We start from the raw sequence: 19,144 nt of genomic DNA, 5'->3' as shown, positions 1-19,144 counted from the left end.
TTTATGACATTTCTGAAAAGACACTTCTATGGATCTGCACTCTATGGATTTGCAGTGTGTGCGCGCGCATACACACACACACACCCCTCTGTAATGCTGCACATTATATTCTAATACAGTAGGTCACAGTTAACATGTTTGTAATGCCCTTACAAAACCTTTTTCTATAACCAAAATTATTTACTTCCATAAAAATGAGTTTTTTATTTTCATATTTTCAAGTGAATCATATATTGTGTAAAGATTGTAAACTTTTTAAAAGGAGCTGGACTCAATGTACATGGATGAGGACTCCTTGCAGATGATTGGCTGTGCAGATATGGAGGGTGTGTGTGCCACCAGGGACTTCATTGCTTATCTCTATTTACTGAAAGTGCAGACAAATTCTAGCTTGAGCTGGAAGGGGATCTCTCAGTCTAGTCTGCTGTACAGAGTTGTAGTAACGATTACATTGGCTATCTCTCACTTATGCTGCCTTCAGCTCCTCAGAGAGGGGAGGTACAAATAATAGTATTTTCACACACAACCATCTCCTTTTTGGGCCACCACAGTGGGCTCTATCTACTTAGTGTAGCCAATCTTTCTTTCCTGCCAGGGCTCAGTATGACAAGTAGAAACTCAACAGGTGAAGCTTTTCTCCGACACACTGATGCAGTAATAGTTGGCAACACGTTCTAGTTGCCACCTCTTTTGTCTGGCAGATGTTTGAACAGCTGTAAGGTAAGCAGAAATCAGGGCCGGATTTAGGTTTGATGAGGCCCTAAGCTATTGAAGATAATGGGGCCCTTTATATGGCCAGCTGTCCTTTGTCAACAACAAATTGTTGCTGTTTTTTGTGTTGAATATATGCTATATGGTAATTTTTGGGACCCCTAAAACACGCAGAATGTAGGCACCCTATATATAGAAATGAGCAAACCAGTGATATTTTAGGGAGCAGGCTAGCAGGCGGGGCCCATTACTTACATCATAGGAGCCTACACAACACAAAACACTGTTGCTGTATGTAGGTTTTATTTTATTTGTTTTTTATCTTATATTTTGGAAATGTACATCGGTTTTTTTTCCTTTAAATTTTTTGGGTCCCCCCAAGAGAGTGGGGCCCTTGTTTATAGCTTGTTTAGCTTATACGTAAATCCGGCACTGGCAGAAATACAAGGAGGGGTGGTATGTCGCTCGACCCCCAAATGCGCCCGCATGCTTGGAAAAAACTTCAGCAGCGAGATATTTGGTTCTTTGGCACCGGTTTAAAAGTAAAGGCGCCTTCTTATTTTTTTAAAAAACACACACCAAACAAACAAACAAACAAACAAACAAAAGTGACCGAATTGGCAACCTGCGCGGTCAGCGCAAAGTATGCTGCACATGTTTTTTTTTTCCCTTTCAGATGCTCTCACGCTCATTATCATATAGTTCAGCAAGTGCAGCTAAGAAATAAGAAAGGCTCTGCAGGATCAGACCGAGGCCCATCAAGTCCGGCAGTCTGTTCACGCAGTGGCCAACCAGGTGCCTCTTGGAAGCCACAAACAAGACGAGTGCATCCTGCCTGTGTTCCACCGCACCCAAGATAATAGGCATACTCCTCTGATACTAGAGAGAATAGGCATGCAGCACGACTAGTATCCATTCTAACTAACAGCCATGATAGAAAAGGGCAAGAGTCCAGTGGCACCTTAAAGACTAACAAAAATATTTTCTGGCAGGGTATGAGCTTTCGTGAGCCACAGCTCACTTCTTCAGATACAGTTAGAATGTGAACCCATCTGTCTTTAAGTAGAGGAGAGTGAATTCAGACAAGCATTAGTATGTAAATCAGTATGTGAATCAGTATGTGAATTCAGACAAGCATTAGTATGTAAATGTTAACAGTATGTCAATGTGAATAGCAGGCGTGATGGGATGAGGTGTGGCGTGCAGAAGTCTGTGATGTCCAGGGGAGAGATGGGTGTGGAGAAATCAGCATTGGCCATGAGCCATGAATGCAAGGTCTTTATTCAGCCCAGGTAAATGCATTGACTTTAATTCACAGTGGGTAGCCGTGTTAGTCTGTCTGCAGTAGTAGAAAAGGGCAAGAGTCCAGTAGCACCTTAAAGACTGACAAGAATATTTTCTGGCAGGGTATAAGCTTTTGTGAGCCACAGCTCACTTCTTCAGATACAGCTAGAATGTGAATCCATCTGTCTTTAAGTAGAGGAGAGTGAATTCAGACAAGCATTAGTATGTGAATTAGTATGTGAATTCAGACAAGCATTAGTATGTAGATGTTAACAGTATGTCAATGTGAATAGTAGGCGTGATGGGATGAGGTGTGGCGTGCAGAAGAGTCTGTGATGTCCAGGGGAGAGAAGGGTGTGGAGAAATCAGCATTGGCCATGAGCCATGAATGCAAGGTCTTTATTCAGCCCAGGTAAATGCATTGACTTTAATTCACATTGACTTTAATTCACAGCCGTGTTAGTCTGTCTGCAGTAGTAGAAAAGGGCAAGAGTCTGGTAGCACCTTAAAGACTAACAAGAATATTTTCTGGCAGCTTTGGTGAGCCACAGCTCACTTCTTCAGATACAGCTTAGAATGTGAATCCATCTGTCTTTAAGTAGAGGAGAGTGAATTCAGACAAGCATCAGTATGTAAATGTTAACCGTATGTCCATGTGAATAGCAGGCGTGATGGGATGAGGTGTGGCGCGCAGAAGAGTCTGTGATGTCCAGGGGAGAGACGGGTGCGGAGAAATCAGCACTGGCAACGAGCCATGAACGCAAGGTCTTGATTCAGCCCAGGCGAACGCATTGACTTTAGCTTGAACACCAACTGGAATTCAGCAGTTTCTCAGTAAGAGTAGCTACTTAATTCAATAAGAGCCACGAATGCCCCTCTCCTCCTTGAACATGCCCTCTCCCCTCTTAAAAGCCCTCCAAGCGGGCAGCCAGCACCACACCCTGGGGCAGGGAGTTCCACCATTTAACGGTGCGTTGTGTGTGCGGGGGGAAAGTCGACATTAAAGCGCGCGGTTCAGCCCCGGGACGCGCACGCGGGTCTCCAAGCGGCGCGCGAGCAGCCGGCGAAGGGAGCGCGCCAATCGCCGCGCCTTTCTGGGTCCGCCCACGGGGGCGGGGCGGCTTGAGTCGCCAGGGCTTTTCCTTTCGCTTCCCCCCCCCCCCTTGCCTTCTCCGGCCGCTCGGGAGCCTGTCGAGCCGGTGGGGCGCAGACAGGAGGCGGCTGACGCTATGGCCCGTCTCCTCAGCCGGGACCCTGTGGATATTGAGGTACCCCCCTTCGCCCTGCAGGGCCGCGGGGAAAGGGACAGGCGCGAGGAGACCAACTTGTGACCCGGGAATGGGCTGCTGCGGCTGCAGCGGCGAAAGGGGACGGGCGGCGTTTGGTGACCCAGGGTTGGTGGCGCATCTGGGGAGCGTGGGGTCCCTCAGAGGCAGCGCCCATTGCCGCCTCCTCGCTAGCAGCTCACCTCGTCAGTCTGAGTTTAGGGGTCGGGCTTCCAGTTGGCTGGATTTTTTTTTTCTTCCCCAAAGCAGCCTTGTTTTAGAAATGGCCAGCCACTAGAGCTTTAACTCCCACCCACCCCCATTCTATTTTAATCAACTTTTCTGAACTGTAAAAGTAGAAAAGAGCAAGAGTCCAGTAGCACCTTAAAGACTAACAAAAATAGTTTCTGGCAGGGTGTGAGCTTTCGTGAGCCGCAGGCTCACGAAAGCTCGTACCCTGCCAGAAAATATTTTTGTTAGTCTTTAAGGTGCTACTGGACTCTTGCTCTTTTCTGCTGAAGAAGGGAGCTGTGGCTCACGAAAGCTCGTACCCTGCCAGAAAATATTTTTGTTAGTCTTTAAGGTGCTACTGGACTCTTGCTCTTTTCTGCTGAAGAAGGGAGCTGTGGCTCACGAAAGCTCGTACCCTGCCAGAAAATATTTTTGTTAGTCTTTAAGGTGCTACTGGACTCTTGCTCTTTTCTGCTGAAGAAGGGAGCTGTGGCTCACGAAAGCTCGTACCCTGCCAGAAAATATTTTTGTTAGTCTTTAAGGTGCTACTGGACTCTTGCTCTTTTCTGCTGAAGAAGGGAGCTGTGGCTCACGAAAGCTCGTACCCTGCCAGAAAATATTTCTGTTAGTCTTTAAGGTGCTACTGGACTCTTGCTCTTTTCTACTGAAGAAGGGAGCTGTGGCTCACGAAAGCTCGTACCCTGCCAGAAAATATTTCTGTTAGTCTTTAAGGTGCTGCTGGACTCTTGCTCTTTTCTACTGAAGAAGGGAGCTGTGGCTCACGAAAGCTCGTACCCTGCCAGAAAATATTTTTGTTAGTCTTTAAGGTGCTACTGGACTCTTGCTCTTTTCTGCTGAAGAAGGGAGCTGTGGCTCACGAAAGCTCGTACCCTGCCAGAAAATATTTTTGTTAGTCTTTAAGGTGCTACTGGACTCTTGCTCTTTTCTGCTGAAGAAGGGAGCTGTGGCTCACGAAAGCTCGTACCCTGCCAGAAAATATTTCTGTTAGTCTTTAAGGTGCTACTGGACTCTTGCTCTTTTCTACTGAAGAAGGGAGCTGTGGCTCACGAAAGCTCGTACCCTGCCAGAAAATATTTCTGTTAGTCTTTAAGGTGCTGCTGGACTCTTGCTCTTTTCTACTGAAGAAGGGAGCTGTGGCTCACGAAAGCTCGTACCCTGCCAGAAAATATTTCTGTTAGTCTTTAAGGTGCTACTGGACTCTTGCTCTTTTCTACTGAAGAAGTGAGCTGTGGCTCACAAAAGCTCATATCCTGCCAGAAAATATTTTTCTTGCTCTTTTCTACCTGAAGAAGTGAGCTGTGGCTCACGAAAGCTCATACCCTGCCAGAAAATATTTCTGTTAGTCTTTAAGGTGCTACTGGACTCTTGCCCTTTTCTACTACTGCAGATGAACAAGGCTACCTACCCACTGTGAATGTACTGTAAAAGAAAGGTCCTTTCCACAACACAGAAGTCTGACTGTTGTAGTGTGCCTTGTAATGGGATTCACCTGTGGCTGCGGAAGGATGGCCTTGACAAAACCTTTTGTGGCTTCTGTTCTCCAGATGTAAAATCAGAATTACAGTGGAATGACAAACACAGGGATGGCCCCAAGACATTTTAGTGCCTGAGGCAGAAAATCCAACCAATGTCCCCACCTCCTCAGGTAAAAATTTACACCCCTTCCTAAATTAATAATTTGCTATCCTAGTACAGAGTTCCAAAACCCATTTGAGTCAGTTTAGCTTTTCTCACCCTGCTTAATGGAAGGGTTGGCCCTGGATAAACAAGATATTTAAGTGTTCTCCTCATTAAAAACGTCATGTGGTAAATCCTGTTGAATGTTACATTTGTACTCATTTCCCTATTTTAAACTTGGTCCGCAGAAACTGCAGCTCAGCATTGACTTCATTGGATCTGACAATCTACTCTTTGGCTGTGAATAATGTAGAAGAAACTGGATTTGGGGGTTACTGATGTGGGACTGGAAATAAGGAACTTTGTTATTTTGTGGTTAGCTTTCCCTTCTCCTCTCCGGGACACATTGTGCATTCCAACTTTCTATGCTTATAAGCATTTGGTAAGATTGTGTGTTTGTGTCTAGCGTGCAATCCAAGGAGACAGCCAGACTCTTGCTGATTCTGAGTAGATGGAGTGAATGACAATTTGGGAGTGCTTCATTTGAGAACAGGTCACTACAATTTTCGTGGGGAGACCGAGATGCATTCAATTCATCCTGGATTAGTGAAGCTTGTTTATTGGGACCAGATCACAAAAGAGAAAGTCTAGGAGCATGTTGTCATATAGAAGGTTCATTTCAGATTATTTTAAAAAAGGTAAAGGTCCCCTGTGCAAGCACCGGGTCATTCCTGACCTATGGGGTGATGTCACAGCCTGACATTTCCAAGGCAGACTTTGTTTGCGGGATGGTTTGCCAGTGCCTTCCCCAGGCGCCTTCCCTTTACCCCCAGCAAGCTGGGTCCTCATTTTACCGACCTCGGAAGGATGGAAGGCTGAGTCAACCTTGAGCCGGCTACCTGAAACCAACTTCTGTCGGGATCGAACTCAAGTCGTGAGCAGAGCTTTTGACTGCAGTACTGCAGCTTAACACTCTGCGCCACGGGGCTCCTTCAGATTATTTTAGAACATTAAAAAAATAAACATTCTCTGATAATCTGGATAACCATTGAAACTGTTCCAGAGATGGTCCCCATCTAATTTTGGATTCCTCTGCAGTGGCAGTACATTGTGAAAATTAATCTGTTTTGCAACCAAATTTGCCCTTTCCATTTTGTTGCATGACAATTTGACCCTCCTTGTGTAATAGTTGTGTTTTGCATTCCCAAAGAAAATATGTAAGTGTTTATGGGGCGGGGGGCAGACACATGTTCCTAAATGTTTGGGGATGTACAGTAAAGGAACCTTATCTGCAGTGGTACTGTACTGCATATCAGTAGCACATTGAGTCCATTTTCTTTCTCACTTTATAGCTGTGGTAAACATTGTTATCATTCAAAATGTCCCTGAGACATCAAGGATGGGAATTTCTTTTTGACCAGTTTTCAAGATGATCTCCACAGTTGCATTTCTACCATGCTTCTGCAGTTCGAGCTAAAGCCCAAGAGAACCATAACTTTTCCTTCAGTTTTTAAACTTGTGTGTGCTTCTCCTTTTGATAGAATCTAACCCCCCTCCCCTTATCACATGAGGCTGCTTTTGCTGTGGACTGGAGTCTTGAGTGTGGTTACTGAAATAGCAGTACTCGCTACAATAAATTTTGCACTGGTGGTGGAAAGCTCCGTCAAGTCACAGCTGATTTATGGCAACCCCGTAGGGTTTTCAAGGCAAGAGACGTTGAGAGGTGGTTTGCCATTGCCTGCCTCCATGTGGGCTGAGAGAGTTCTGAGAGAACTGTGACTGGCCCAAGGTCACCCAGCAGGCTTCATGTGGAGGAGTGGGGAATCGAACCTGGTTCTCCAGATTAATCTACTGCTTTTAACCAGTACACCATGCTGGCTCTCTCTATATTGAATATGTGAGTGTGGGCTAGAGTTGCTGGATGTCTAGGACTGAAAATGGCGGACTTCATGTTTGTTGTTTCAAATCTGGCCATTAATTCATTTGTATTAGCTGTCCCACACTGCTCTAAGGTTTGTGATGGCTTACTTAAAACCAGCCTTACTGTATTGATGTAGTCTAACACTATTTTCAGAAGCATCCAAGTGAATGGTCCTGTGACACTCATACGCAAGGCATGAGAACGTAAAAATGCTTTAAAAAACGTAGATTGTCTATCTCCACTATTTATGTACTGTGTAACCCTGGTAGCAGAAGAGAGAATGCTTCTGGAAAATACTGGGTGTTAATTGTCTGGGTGGGAGAGTACTGAATTCTCCTCCGAGGCAAGGGCATCTTATGATTGGGTGTTTTCCCGCTGCTTCCAGGAGGCAGGACCAAAGGAAACTTCCTGTCTCCTTGGCGGGAAGACCGCCCACTATCCTCAGTTTTAGTCCTGCCTTGCTCTGGAGAGCAGCGACCTTCCTTAGCTCTAGCTAATTCCTTAAAAAAAAAAAAAAATTCCCTTTCCCTTTGTGCCTGTTCTTCCCTCGTTTGTCTCCCCGTTTTTTGCCGCCCCCCCCCCCGTTTGTCTTCCCTCCTTTCCGCTACTGCGGATTAGCGAGGGACTGAAGTAGTCGGCCAGGCATCCAAGATGGCCAACGCTACCACGGAGAGGGAGGACGATCTCCTCTCCGTTGAGGATTTTCAAGCCGGCGGGCTGGTCCATTCCGCCCAAGCCCCCTCCAATGACCGCAGTTGCGGATCGTTGGCCAGGGAGGGAGCCGCGGCGGCAATTCCGGCCGAGGAAGGGGAGCCTGCGCCTGCAAAGAAAAAGGCGCGAAAAACCGCGCCGAGGGCGGTGCCGCTCCCGGGCGCACAGAAAAGAAGGAAGCGCTCCAACAAGCTGAAGCTCGGCTCTTCCAAGCTCCCCCAGTCATCTGCTAAGAAGCCGGCTCCAGCTCAGCCTGCAACCATGGTGCAGCCTTTGAACGTCGGATTACCGGTAGGAAGGCTCCAGGCGGGAGGTGGCAACCCCCCCCCCTTTGAGTGCTGTGGGCGAGGAGCGGACCTTTTCCAGCGAGGAAGCTAATGACCTGGTCAACTTAGCTCTACAGAGGCAATGGCAAGCCTTCCAAGCCTTTCAAATGAGGCTTCCCCCCCCCCTTCCCCTGGGTAGTTCAACAAGCTTCCCCACACCCTTCTTCCTCCTATTCTGCCAGCACAGATAGAGAGGATCTGGAACCTGCTCCCTCTACCTCTGCTAAGTGGCCCACTAAGGCGGCCAAGAAAGCCACAGTACAGTCCACAGTGCTTCAGGATGAGGACCCTTCCTCGGAGGAGGATCAGTCCTTGGACCTAGTTGAACGCGAGGAAGGAGAATATGACTCAGACGAAGACATCCCTCCTCCAGATGAGCAACAGCCAAGGCTGTTTTCTGGGGATGATTTTCAGAGTCTATTAGCTAAGGCCTTACTGGCACTGGACCTCATTGAGGATCAGGAAGCCCCAGAGGACCCCTCCCCAAAGCGCAAGCGGGGAGTACAGGAGGGCTTTCCCAGGAAAAGACCCCAGACTAACACGGTGCCATTCCCAGAATTTTTTCTGCAAGCCGTCACAGATGAATGGGACAACCCCACCTCAGGGAAACAAATCCCCAGTGGTGTTAAAAAGAATTACAGCCTGGCACCTCATGCCATGAGCCTTCTCAAGTTCCCCCTTGTGGAGGCTCCAGTTATCGACCTTCAAAACCCCGGCCTAGTTCCTGAGGATGGCGCTGGTTCCATCAAAGACCAACTAGATAGGAAAGCAGAATCATTGACTAGGAAGGCCCATGAGGCCGCTGCCTTGGCCATCCAAGCAAATGCAACTACCTCCATCTTCGCCAGAGCATCTTACCTCTGGATAAAGAAACTTATCCAGCTGGTCCCTCAGGAGAACCAACGTGTAGTTGCAGGACTGGACAGAGTCCTCAAGGCAACTTCCTTAATGGCTGATGCCTCTCTGGACGCGATTTCCTTTTCAGCCAAATCCATGGCATCGGTCACCTCAGTCAGAAGAGCTCTATGGCTCAGAGCCTGGCCTGCGGATTTCAAGGCAAAGTCTACCTTAATGGCCTATCCGATCCAAGAGGGGAGGTTATTTGGAGAAAAGTTAGACAAAATCCTAGTAGAAACTAGGGATAAAAGACATGTGATGCCTAAACAGTTGAGAAAGGACAATCGCCCATCTGAATATCAGTCCTTTCGTTCCCCCAGAGCTCCCTTCAGATACAGGTCAGAGTCCAGGAAAGCGCCTTGGAACAACAATAGCTCCAACTCTCGACCCTTTCGTAAGGGCGGCAGATTCCTTAGACAGAGTCAGCAAACCCGGTCGGATAAGTCCGACAAGTTTGCCAAACCTAACACCCAGTGACTCCAGTTCCCCCCCCATCGGAGGAAGGCTACAAGCGTTCGAAACAAGGTGGCAACAATCGAACCCCGACAACTGGACTATGCCAATTATCTCCCGGGGCTACCTCCTGGAATTTTCTACCCCACCCCCGGACCGCTTCATTTCTTCCCCACTACCAGCCAAAAGGCAGAAACATCAAAGAACGCTCCAAGCCATTCTCCATCTTCAACAGCTGGCAGCTATAGAGAAGGTTCCAACCCAGGAAAGGTTTCAGGGAGTGTATTCCATCTTTTTTACAGTCCCCAAAGCAAATGGGGACTGGAGAGCAATTTTGGATTTAAAATTTGTCAATCGCAGAATCCTGAAAAAGCGCTTTCGAATGGAAACAATGCATTCCATTGTGGAATCTCTCCTACCAGGTACCTAGGCACTGGACCTAAAAGAAGCCTACCTTCATATCCTTATCCATCCTATACACAGGCGATTCCTCCGCTTTACCTATGCCCAGGAACACTATCAGTTCCGGGCACTTCCCTTTGGTCTTTCCTCAGCGCCCCGGGTCTTCTCCAAGATCCTCATCACCATCATGGCAACCCTCAGACAGGAATCTATCCAAGTCCACCCCTATCTGGACGACATCCTGATATGCACGCAATCCCGGTACCAGTCCCTGGCGGATACCGCAAGAGTGGCACAGATCCTGCAGGAACACGGATACATCCTCAACTTGGAGAAAAGCTCTCTGGAACCCTCCCAGATCATCATCCACCTCGGAGTCCAGATAAACTCAACCACGAACAGCCTTTCCCTGCCACGGAAAAGAATCCACAAGATAATCATCTTGGCCAGAGCCACCATTCTGAACAAAAGATCCAGTCTGAAGGCGCTAGCAAAACTCATGGGTCACATGGTCTCATGCATAAACATCGTGCCATGGGCAAGATTCCACCTTCGCCCCCTCCAGTGGCTGCTCCGACCTTTTCAAAGTCACATCACCCACAAGACACACAAATTAATCCAAGTGCCATTTTCAGTGAAACACAGCCTCCAATGGTGGACCAATCCATCCAATCTGGGCAAGGCCTGAAGTACCTCCATGAAGACCCGCTTCAAGTCTTCACGGACGCAAGTCTGGAAGGTTGGGGAGCGACTCTCAACTCCAAGGTAGCGCAAGGTCACTGGTCGGCGGAGGAAAAGAAGCTCCATATCAACCTCCTGGAGCTTCGGGCAGTTCGGCTAGCCTTGCGGGCGTTCACAAGGGACATTCAAAACCGTCATGTCCTCGTACGCTCGGACAACATGACCACGAAGGCGTATATCAACAAGCAGGGAGGGACCAGGTCCTCGGCCCTTCACCAGGAGGCATCCCTGATTTTCAAGTGGGCACAGGTCAATGTACAATCGTTAAAGGCGGAGCACATCAGCGGAATTCTGAACACCCGAGCGGATTGGCTAAGCCGACAAACTGTGGAAGAGGGAGAGTGGTCCTTGGACCAGATGACCTTCCAAGCCATCACAGACAGGTTCGGACAGCCCGAAATAGATCTTTTCGCGTCGGCCTTCAACCACAAGACCCCTCGGTTCTTTTCCAGGTACTTCCACCCAAGAGCAAAAGGAACGGATGCACTTCTCCTTCCCTGGCCTCAGGGACTGCTGTTCGCCTTCCCACCGATTCCAATTCTTCCCAGAGTCCTGCGCAAGATTCGACAGGAGAGGGCCACGGTTCTTCTAGTGGCTCCCTTTTGGCCACGCAGACCCTGGTTCGCGGCTCTCTGAAGTCTCTCCATTCGCGAACCCTGGAGGATCCCAACCACCCCAACCATGCTTCAGCAGGGCCCTCTGACGCATCCAAAGCCCCAGTGGTTTTGCTTGACCGCTTGGCTCTTGAGCGCTCAAGACTCCTAGCTTGTGGATACTCACAAGAGGTGGTGGGCACCATCCTAGAAGCTCGCAAACCTTCGACGCGACGTATATACACTGCATCCTGGAAGGCCTTCGTCAGATGGGGACAGAGAAAGAAAATAAACCCCTTAAACCCAGGAGTTATCGGAATCTTGGAGTTTCTGCAGGAGGGCGTAAGACTGAAGTTATCAGCCTCAACTCTCAAGCGTCAGATCGCGGCCATCTCCACGGTCGTCCCTTCTGTTGAGGGCGTTCCTACCTCTCAGCACAGGGACATCTCTGCCTTCCTAAAAGGTGTCACCCACATATGTCCTCCGACCATCCACCGCTTCCCCACATGGAAGCTGAACCTAGTATTAAAGGCCCTCACCTCAGCTCCATTCGAGCCCTTGCGGCAGGTTCCCCTTCAGTTCCTTCGGATGAAGGTACTATTTTTGACGGCTATCACCTCGGCCCGCAGAGTTTCGGAGCTCAGAGCCCTTTCAATCCACAAGGGCTTATGTACATTCCATAAAGATAAGGTCGTCTTAAGGCTGGATCCAGCCTTCCTTCCAAAAGTAAACTCCTCCTTCCACAGAGCCCAAGACATTTCTCTGCCATCCTTTTGCCCAAAACCTTCTTGTCAAGCTGAAAGATCATGGCACACCCTGGATCTTCGCAGGGCTATCCGCATCTACATCGATAGGACAGAAGAATTCAGGAAGTCGGACTCGATGTTTATTAATATTTCCAACCCCAACAAGGGGTTAAGAATGTCGCCCGCCTCCATAAGCTACACTCTGCGTAGGTGCATTGTTGAAGCCTACAAAGCTGCCAAGGTCACTCCTCCAACAGGAATCACCGCTCATTCCCTTCGCAGTTCGGCAACCTCAGCGGCGTTCAGCCGACAGGCCTCACTTGACGAAATTTGCCGTGCGGCCACCTGGTCTACCATTAACACATTCATCAAGCACTACAGGATTAGCACCTGGTCATCTGCTCAGGTGGCCTTTGGACGTAGGGTCCTTCAACACGTGCTGGAAGAAGTCTGACCCACCCTCTCTGGGAGCTCTAGAAGGTCCCAATCATAATATGCCCTTGCCTCGGAGGAGAAGGATGCCTTGGTACTTACCGTGAAGGCTCTTTCTCTTCCGAGGCGAAGGGCATCTGGCCCACCCAGATGGAATTCCTACACTTCTGAAGACCAGGTCGCTCCTTGCTCTGTTAATCAATGGACCAGGAAAGACACGAGGCTCACACGGCCGATACCTGACTTCTTAGCACTCAACCAGTGAGTATGAACCAGTAGTCCTCAAGTTTTTGCCCGCCCGTTTGGCGGCCCAGTTACCATGTAACCCTCCGGGGTCATTTAGGTTCACTGTTCAATGTTTTTTAAACACTCTTGTTTCCTTCCTTACCCGTGTACTCCTCTCGGTGTTTGTTTAGCAATTCTCTAGAAGCTAGGCAAGCCAGTAACTGAGGATAGTGGGCGGTCTTCCCGCCAAGGAGACAGGAAGTTTCCTTTGGCCCTGCCTCCTGGAAGCAGCGGGAAAACACCCAATCATAAGATGCCCTTCGCCTTGGAAGAGAAAGAGCCTTCACGGTAAGTACCAAGGCATCCTTCCATAACTGTAGGGGAACATTGTGAGGATTTTGCACAGGACACTTGTAAGGAGATCCGATGGGGAACGCCACAGAACTTGAAGAGACTGGGTGGCTCTAATCTGGCACTTTTGAAATGTTTTTTTTTTAAAAAAATAAATTTTTATTGATTTTTTTAAAATACAAATTTATCATCAATTTAACAACAATTAAAGGTATAAATCTTAAACATAAAAATGTCCGTATGTTGTTGTAAATATGGATTAACTAATATATATGCTGACTTCCCCACCACCTCCATCTACCTCAAAATAAAGTGGTATAATCTATCGTTTATAGTTCTGATCCTAATATTATTCTAGATATCTAATTTACCCTTAGCTCTTCTTTAATATATCTATTTTACTTTTCAGTCAATTATAAAGATAATACATTATGGATCAGATTAAAGAATAACCTTCCATTTTCCCAAAGTGTAATTCTTGTTCACAATAATTCCAACAAACCTCCCAAATTCTCCCAAAAATTGTTCATTATCCTTCTGATTTATCATTGCAGTTAGTTTCGCCATCTCCACCAGTTCTAGCATTTTTAATATCCAGTCTTTTTTCTCTGGAATGTCCGTCACTTTCCATTTAGCTGCATAAAGCAATCTTGCAGCCGTGGTGGCATAGATAAGAAATGTTTTTTGAGTCAAAATGTCATTTGGAATCATGCTGAGTAGCATCATCTCTGGTGTTTTGGGTATATTTTTCTGAATAATCAGTCTTATCAAATTATATATCATATCCCAAAAGTTTTTCGCTTTATCACATGTCCACCACATATGGTAGAATGAACCAACTTCTTTGTTATATTTCCAACATTTCGGGGACATCACCTTATACATCTTCGCCATCTTCTTAGGTGTCAAATACCACCTATACATCATTTTATAAAAATTTTCTCTCATTGATTGTGCGTAAATACCTTTTAAATCTTGAGACCACATTCTTTCCCACTTGTCCAAAGAAATATCATGGCCCAAAGTTTGTGCCCAGTTTATCATGGTCGTTTTAATCCTTTCTTGTTCACAATAGATTTCCAACAACAATTTATACATCCTGGAAATTAGTTGGGTATTGTTATCCAATAGCAATTTATGGAAAGGTGACTTATCTTTAGACAAACCTGTTTTCAAATCTTGTAAGAAAACTGAATTAATTTGGTGATATTGAAACCAGGTTAAAACATCTTTGACCTCCTGGTAATCTTTTAAATAACATTTTTTTCCATCCCATTTTAATAGATCTTGATATGTTACAAATTGTTCAGGTCTAAGCGGGCGCAATGTCAACATTTCTTGTGATGATATCCACATTGGTGTCTTTGGTTCAAAGAGATGTTTATACTTCATCCATATCCTAAATAAAGAGGATTTAATTCTGTGATTCCGAAATGATGCTTGAATCTTAATTTTATACCATAAATATCCATGCCACCCACTTATTTTATTGAAACCTTCTAATGGCACTTTTGAAATGTTGAGACCAAAGGGCGGGTGTCACTACAAGCTATCACAGGATTGTGCTGTGGAGTGTAGGGATGATAACAAAATGGTGGGTGATTACAAGACAGGCATCATGCTATGATGGTGGCAGCCAGTGGCAGGAGTAGCGATGGGCATTAGGGACAAATTGGTCTTTCGGATATGTGGCATTAAGCTATGTAGAGCTTTTTAGGTGAAATCTTGAAGTTCTTAATGTGTCCTTGCAGACTTTGGGCATAATAAACTTCCTCTGAGTTAGCCCTGTCATTTCTGTGCATGGAGACCAGTTTTCAAGGACAGCTTCAGTTCTTGGCAATGGACAGTTGTAAATAAGCATACATCTAAATTAATTAGCACTTGAAGACGAGCAGTGGTTTTTTTCAGCCTCTGAGAATAGTGGCTGTCTTAAATGTAGTTCATTAGGCTCACAGCTGGTGATATAATTAGAGTGGTGTGATTTTTTCATCGTAACAATATTGCAGCATTTTTTTGCTTTTGACATGTAGTTTTGACTTTATCACTTCAGAATAATAGTGAAGTGGTGACCATTACTTTAAAATATTTTAATGTAGTTTAATGTTAAATCGCCTTGCCAAAGGATCTGTGAATATATGGTTAGCTGAATGTAGATGTCTGGTTGCCTTGCCAAAGGATCTATGGCTATATGGTTAGTTTTCCAATCAGTTGTCTTGTTTCTCTTATGGCTATAAATTACCACTCACTAGTTAAGGGCCTTTTAAAGACTGTTTCATTCAGAATGCTTCCAAAGTTCAGTATTTAAAAATCACCAGTTTATAGCCAGTGTCTGCACTCATTTCCATAAATTAAGTTCCAATAATCTGTAAATTGTAATGGGCATACAATGTTTATATCAGTTGTACGTTTTTGTTATAATCTGACTAAATCTGGGTTGGCTATATCAGACTAACAGGGCTAGCTTTCTATTTGTAGTTCAGCACCCTTAACTCCCTTTCCCCAGTTATGAGTCTGGCCTGTTTATTAAAATTGGGCATGTTCAAGAAAATGATTAGTGGGCTCACTCCTTTGCCCTTAGGTGCTGATATTCCATTACAGATTTATTTTGCAAGTGTTGAATTCAACTTTAATGGCAGGTCAGTCACAGGAAAAAGAGCAGCCCTCCAGGATTTAATCCTGGATGAAAGGGTTGACCTGGAATGTATCACTGTGATTTCATTGGGGGAGGGGGGAGGGATTAACCTCTCTCCCAAAAGTGTTACCCTGGGGTACTTCGTGATACATCAGTATAAGTGTGGTCATGGAGGGGGTGTTGGTGTAGTCTATAGGGACTCTGTTCCCCTGGCATAGAGCCCCATACAGGAAACTTCCAGTTTTGAGGCTGTGTACCTAATGCTGGGATTGAGAGACAGGACTGGGAATCTGTTGGGGGTACTTCCCACCCTCCTACCTAAGTGTCTTCCTGCTTGAACTGACGGAATTGGTCTTGGGAATGGCGTTGAGGATCCCTAGGCTGGTTGTCCTGGGGGACTTCAACATTCTTGCTGAGGCTTCCTTGTCAAGAGTGGCTTCCTTGTCATGGCCTCCATGACAGCCATGGGCCTGTCTCAGGTAATATCTGCCCTAATACATAGTGCAGGTCATACTTTTGATCTGGTATTTTGTTCTAGGTGTCTGAGGGAGGAGGAATTGACTGCAGTTCCTTTGTCATGAATGGATCTCTATTTGTGTTTAGACTTACAGGGATACCAGGACTCTGCATGGGTGGGTGATCCATTAAAATGATCTGCCCCTGGAGCCAGATGGATCCAAATTGCTTTCTGATGTCTGTTGGGATTTTCCTGTTGATATGGTTGCTGCTCCTGTCTATACCCTGGTTGATCTTGGAAATGAGGAAATGACCCTTCTAGACAGTTGACAAGATTGCTCCCAGATACCTTATTTCAGGTATTAGAGCCCAGGTGGCCCCTTGGTTTACAGAGGGCCTGCAAGTAATGAAAAGAAGTGTCTAGAGTGACAGTGAAGGAAGACTCAGGGTGAATCTGGTAAGATGTGAGCTAAAGCTCCTTTTAAAGCATACTCTGTAGCAGTGATGGCGACAAAGAAATAATACTTTTCTGTCACCATTGCTTCTGCACAGTGTAGGCCAGCGGAACTGTTCCTGGTGGTCAGAGGATCTGGCCCACAGGAGGAGGTAGATCTCCCAGTGCTCAACACTTTGCAGATAAAATCCCTCACATCTGTACCAACTTGGACTCTACATTACCATAGACAGGGTCAGATAGTGCCAGGATGCCAACTTGTCTGGCTGCTTGGGATACATTTCAGTTTATTCAATCTGAGAATTTGGACAGGGTCTGTGGAGGTTTGAGGCACACCACCTGCTTGTTTGGTCATTGTGGTTCCTGGCCAGTTAAAACTACGACTGGGGGGAGACTGGCTGACTGGATCCAAGAGGTAGTTAATGTCTCTTTGTGAGGGGTGGTGGTTGGCCCAGCCTTGAACCAGGTTGTGGTACATTCACTTCTAAAATAGGTCTACCTTGAACCCAGAAGTTGTAGATAACTGTTGACCAGTCTCAAATGTTCCATCCTTGAGCAAGGTGATTGAACAGGTGGTGACTAGACAAATTCAAACTTTACTTCATGAAAAAGATTGTTTGGATCCTTTCCAATCTGGTTTCAGGCCTGGTTGGGATTGAAACAGCCTTGATAACCTTAGTGGATGACTTGTGTTGGGATATGGGCAGGGGGAGTGTGACCATTGAGTCTCCTAGACCTCTCAGTGGCTTGCAGTACCATTGATCATGTTATCCTACTGGACAGTTTTTCCTGGCTGTCTATGCTTTTCAGCATCTACATGAAACCACTGGGTGAGGTCTTCCAGAGATTTGGGCTGGGTTGTCATCAATATGCAAATGACACTCAGCTCTATCTTGCACTTCCTTGAAACCTTGAATGGGTGCTTAGACACAGTTTTGGAGTGGATGTGGACAAATAAACTGAAACATAATCCTGGCAAGATGGAAATGCTACTGGTGAGTGGAAAGCGTGACCTGGGACTTAAGATGTCACCATTCTGGATTGGTTGCATTCTTCTTGAAGGAACAGGTTCATAGTTTGGGGGTGCTCTTAGACGTAAGCGTACTACTAGAGAAGCAGGTGGCAGCTGTGGCCAGGAGTGCCTTTTATATGATTTGACTGACTAGCCATCTAAGAAAAGCCATCCTGGATCAGACCAAGGCCCATCAAGTCCAGCACACATCAAGTTCACACAATGGCCAACCAGGTAGGAAGCCCACAAACAAGACAACTGCAGCAGCACCATCCTGCCTGTGTTCCACAGCACCTAATATATTCAGCATGCTTCTCTGATCCTGGAGAGAATAGGCATGCGTCTTGACTAGTATCCATTTTTACTAGTAGCCATGAATACCCCTCTCCTCCATGAACATGTCCACTCTCCTCTTAAAGCCTTCCAAATTGGCATCCATCACCACATCCTGGGACAGGGAGTGCCACAATTTAATTATGCGTTGTGTGAAGAAATACTTACATTTATCAGTTTTGAATCTCTCTCCCTCTAGCTTCAGCAGATGACCCCGCATTTTAGTATTATGAGAGGGGGAGAAAAGCTTCTCCCTATCCACTCTCTCCAAACCATGCATAATTTTATAGACCTTTATCATGTCTCCTTTTAACCGCTTTCTTTCCAAGCTAAACAGCCCTTAGCATTTTAACCGCTCTGTGGCCTTTCCTGGGCAGAAGAGATATGACTACTGCGGTGCATGCTCTGGTTACATCTGAATTAGATTACTGCAGTGCTCTCTGCATGGGGCTATCCTTGGAAACTTCAATTGGTGTGGACTGATGCAGTCAGAATTTATTATTTTATTAGAACATTTTATGCCACCTGGAGCCTGCCTGAGGTGGCTTACAAAATAAAAATAATAAAAACAAAATATTAAAAACATTCATAAAAATCCAGCATTAAAAAAGCCCCAGCCCAGCATAAAAAACAGAGATTATAAAAACAGACCAGAGATGGCTTAAAACAAGTTTCCAGGTTCAAACACTGTTAAAAAACCAACCCCTTATTTAAAAGCTGGAGTCAACAGAAATGTTTTGGCCTGGTGTCTAAAAGAAACAAACAGGCGCCAGATGAGCCTTAAGGGGAAGGGCATTCTGTAAGTGAGGTGCCGTAACTGAAAGTCCTGTCTTTGGTTTCCTTCCTCAATTCTGAACAGATGGGTGGGCATTTGAGGTAGATTTTAACTGGGTGGGCATCCGGACGCCGGCAGAAGTCTCCATCAGCATCCGGGCCAGGTACTGCCGTGGCCAGTGACCAGTGTCCGGCCCTGCACGCTGGCGCTGGGGCCACAAACGCTGTCGTACACCACCTGGACACCGGCGCTGTGGGCCCTTGCGCCACCACAGGCCTTCGCCGGCCTCTTGAAGGCTTTGGTCCTGGCTTCCGGCGCGGCTCAGGAATGCGCTGTAAATTTGGTAAATAAATAAGCCCAGGAAATTGGACACTTATTCCAATGTTCGTAGTTGAAAGATCAGTGCTACACATACAACGCAATGCTACCCAGAATGACTTCAGACAAAGCACTTTGAAATCAATGGGCTTAGATTGGAGTAACTGAATGAGAGTATACTTCATAGAACTTGCTGGTAGGTTAACAGTGTGATCCTATGCAGATAATTTCAGTAGG

At 46.3% G+C, this 19,144-nt stretch overlaps 1 protein-coding gene across 1 annotated transcript in view; it reads left to right on the top strand.

The window, feature by feature from the left end:
* Window positions 1-3,224: 3,224 nt before the first annotated feature.
* DPYD (dihydropyrimidine dehydrogenase) overlaps window positions 3,225-19,144 on the top strand; it is a 750,022-nt gene continuing 734,102 nt past the window's right edge. The window contains exon 1 of the mRNA XM_056844741.1: window positions 3,225-3,263. Within this exon, the coding sequence (XP_056700719.1) occupies window positions 3,225-3,263 (39 nt within the window). The remainder of the gene's footprint in view (window positions 3,264-19,144) is intronic.

Source organism: Euleptes europaea, chromosome 2 (genome assembly GCF_029931775.1).
Source record: "Euleptes europaea isolate rEulEur1 chromosome 2, rEulEur1.hap1, whole genome shotgun sequence".
Lineage (NCBI taxonomy): Eukaryota > Metazoa > Chordata > Lepidosauria > Squamata > Sphaerodactylidae > Euleptes > Euleptes europaea.
Note: the sequence above shows the minus strand (reverse complement) of the source record. Positions and strands in the feature narration are given on the sequence as shown.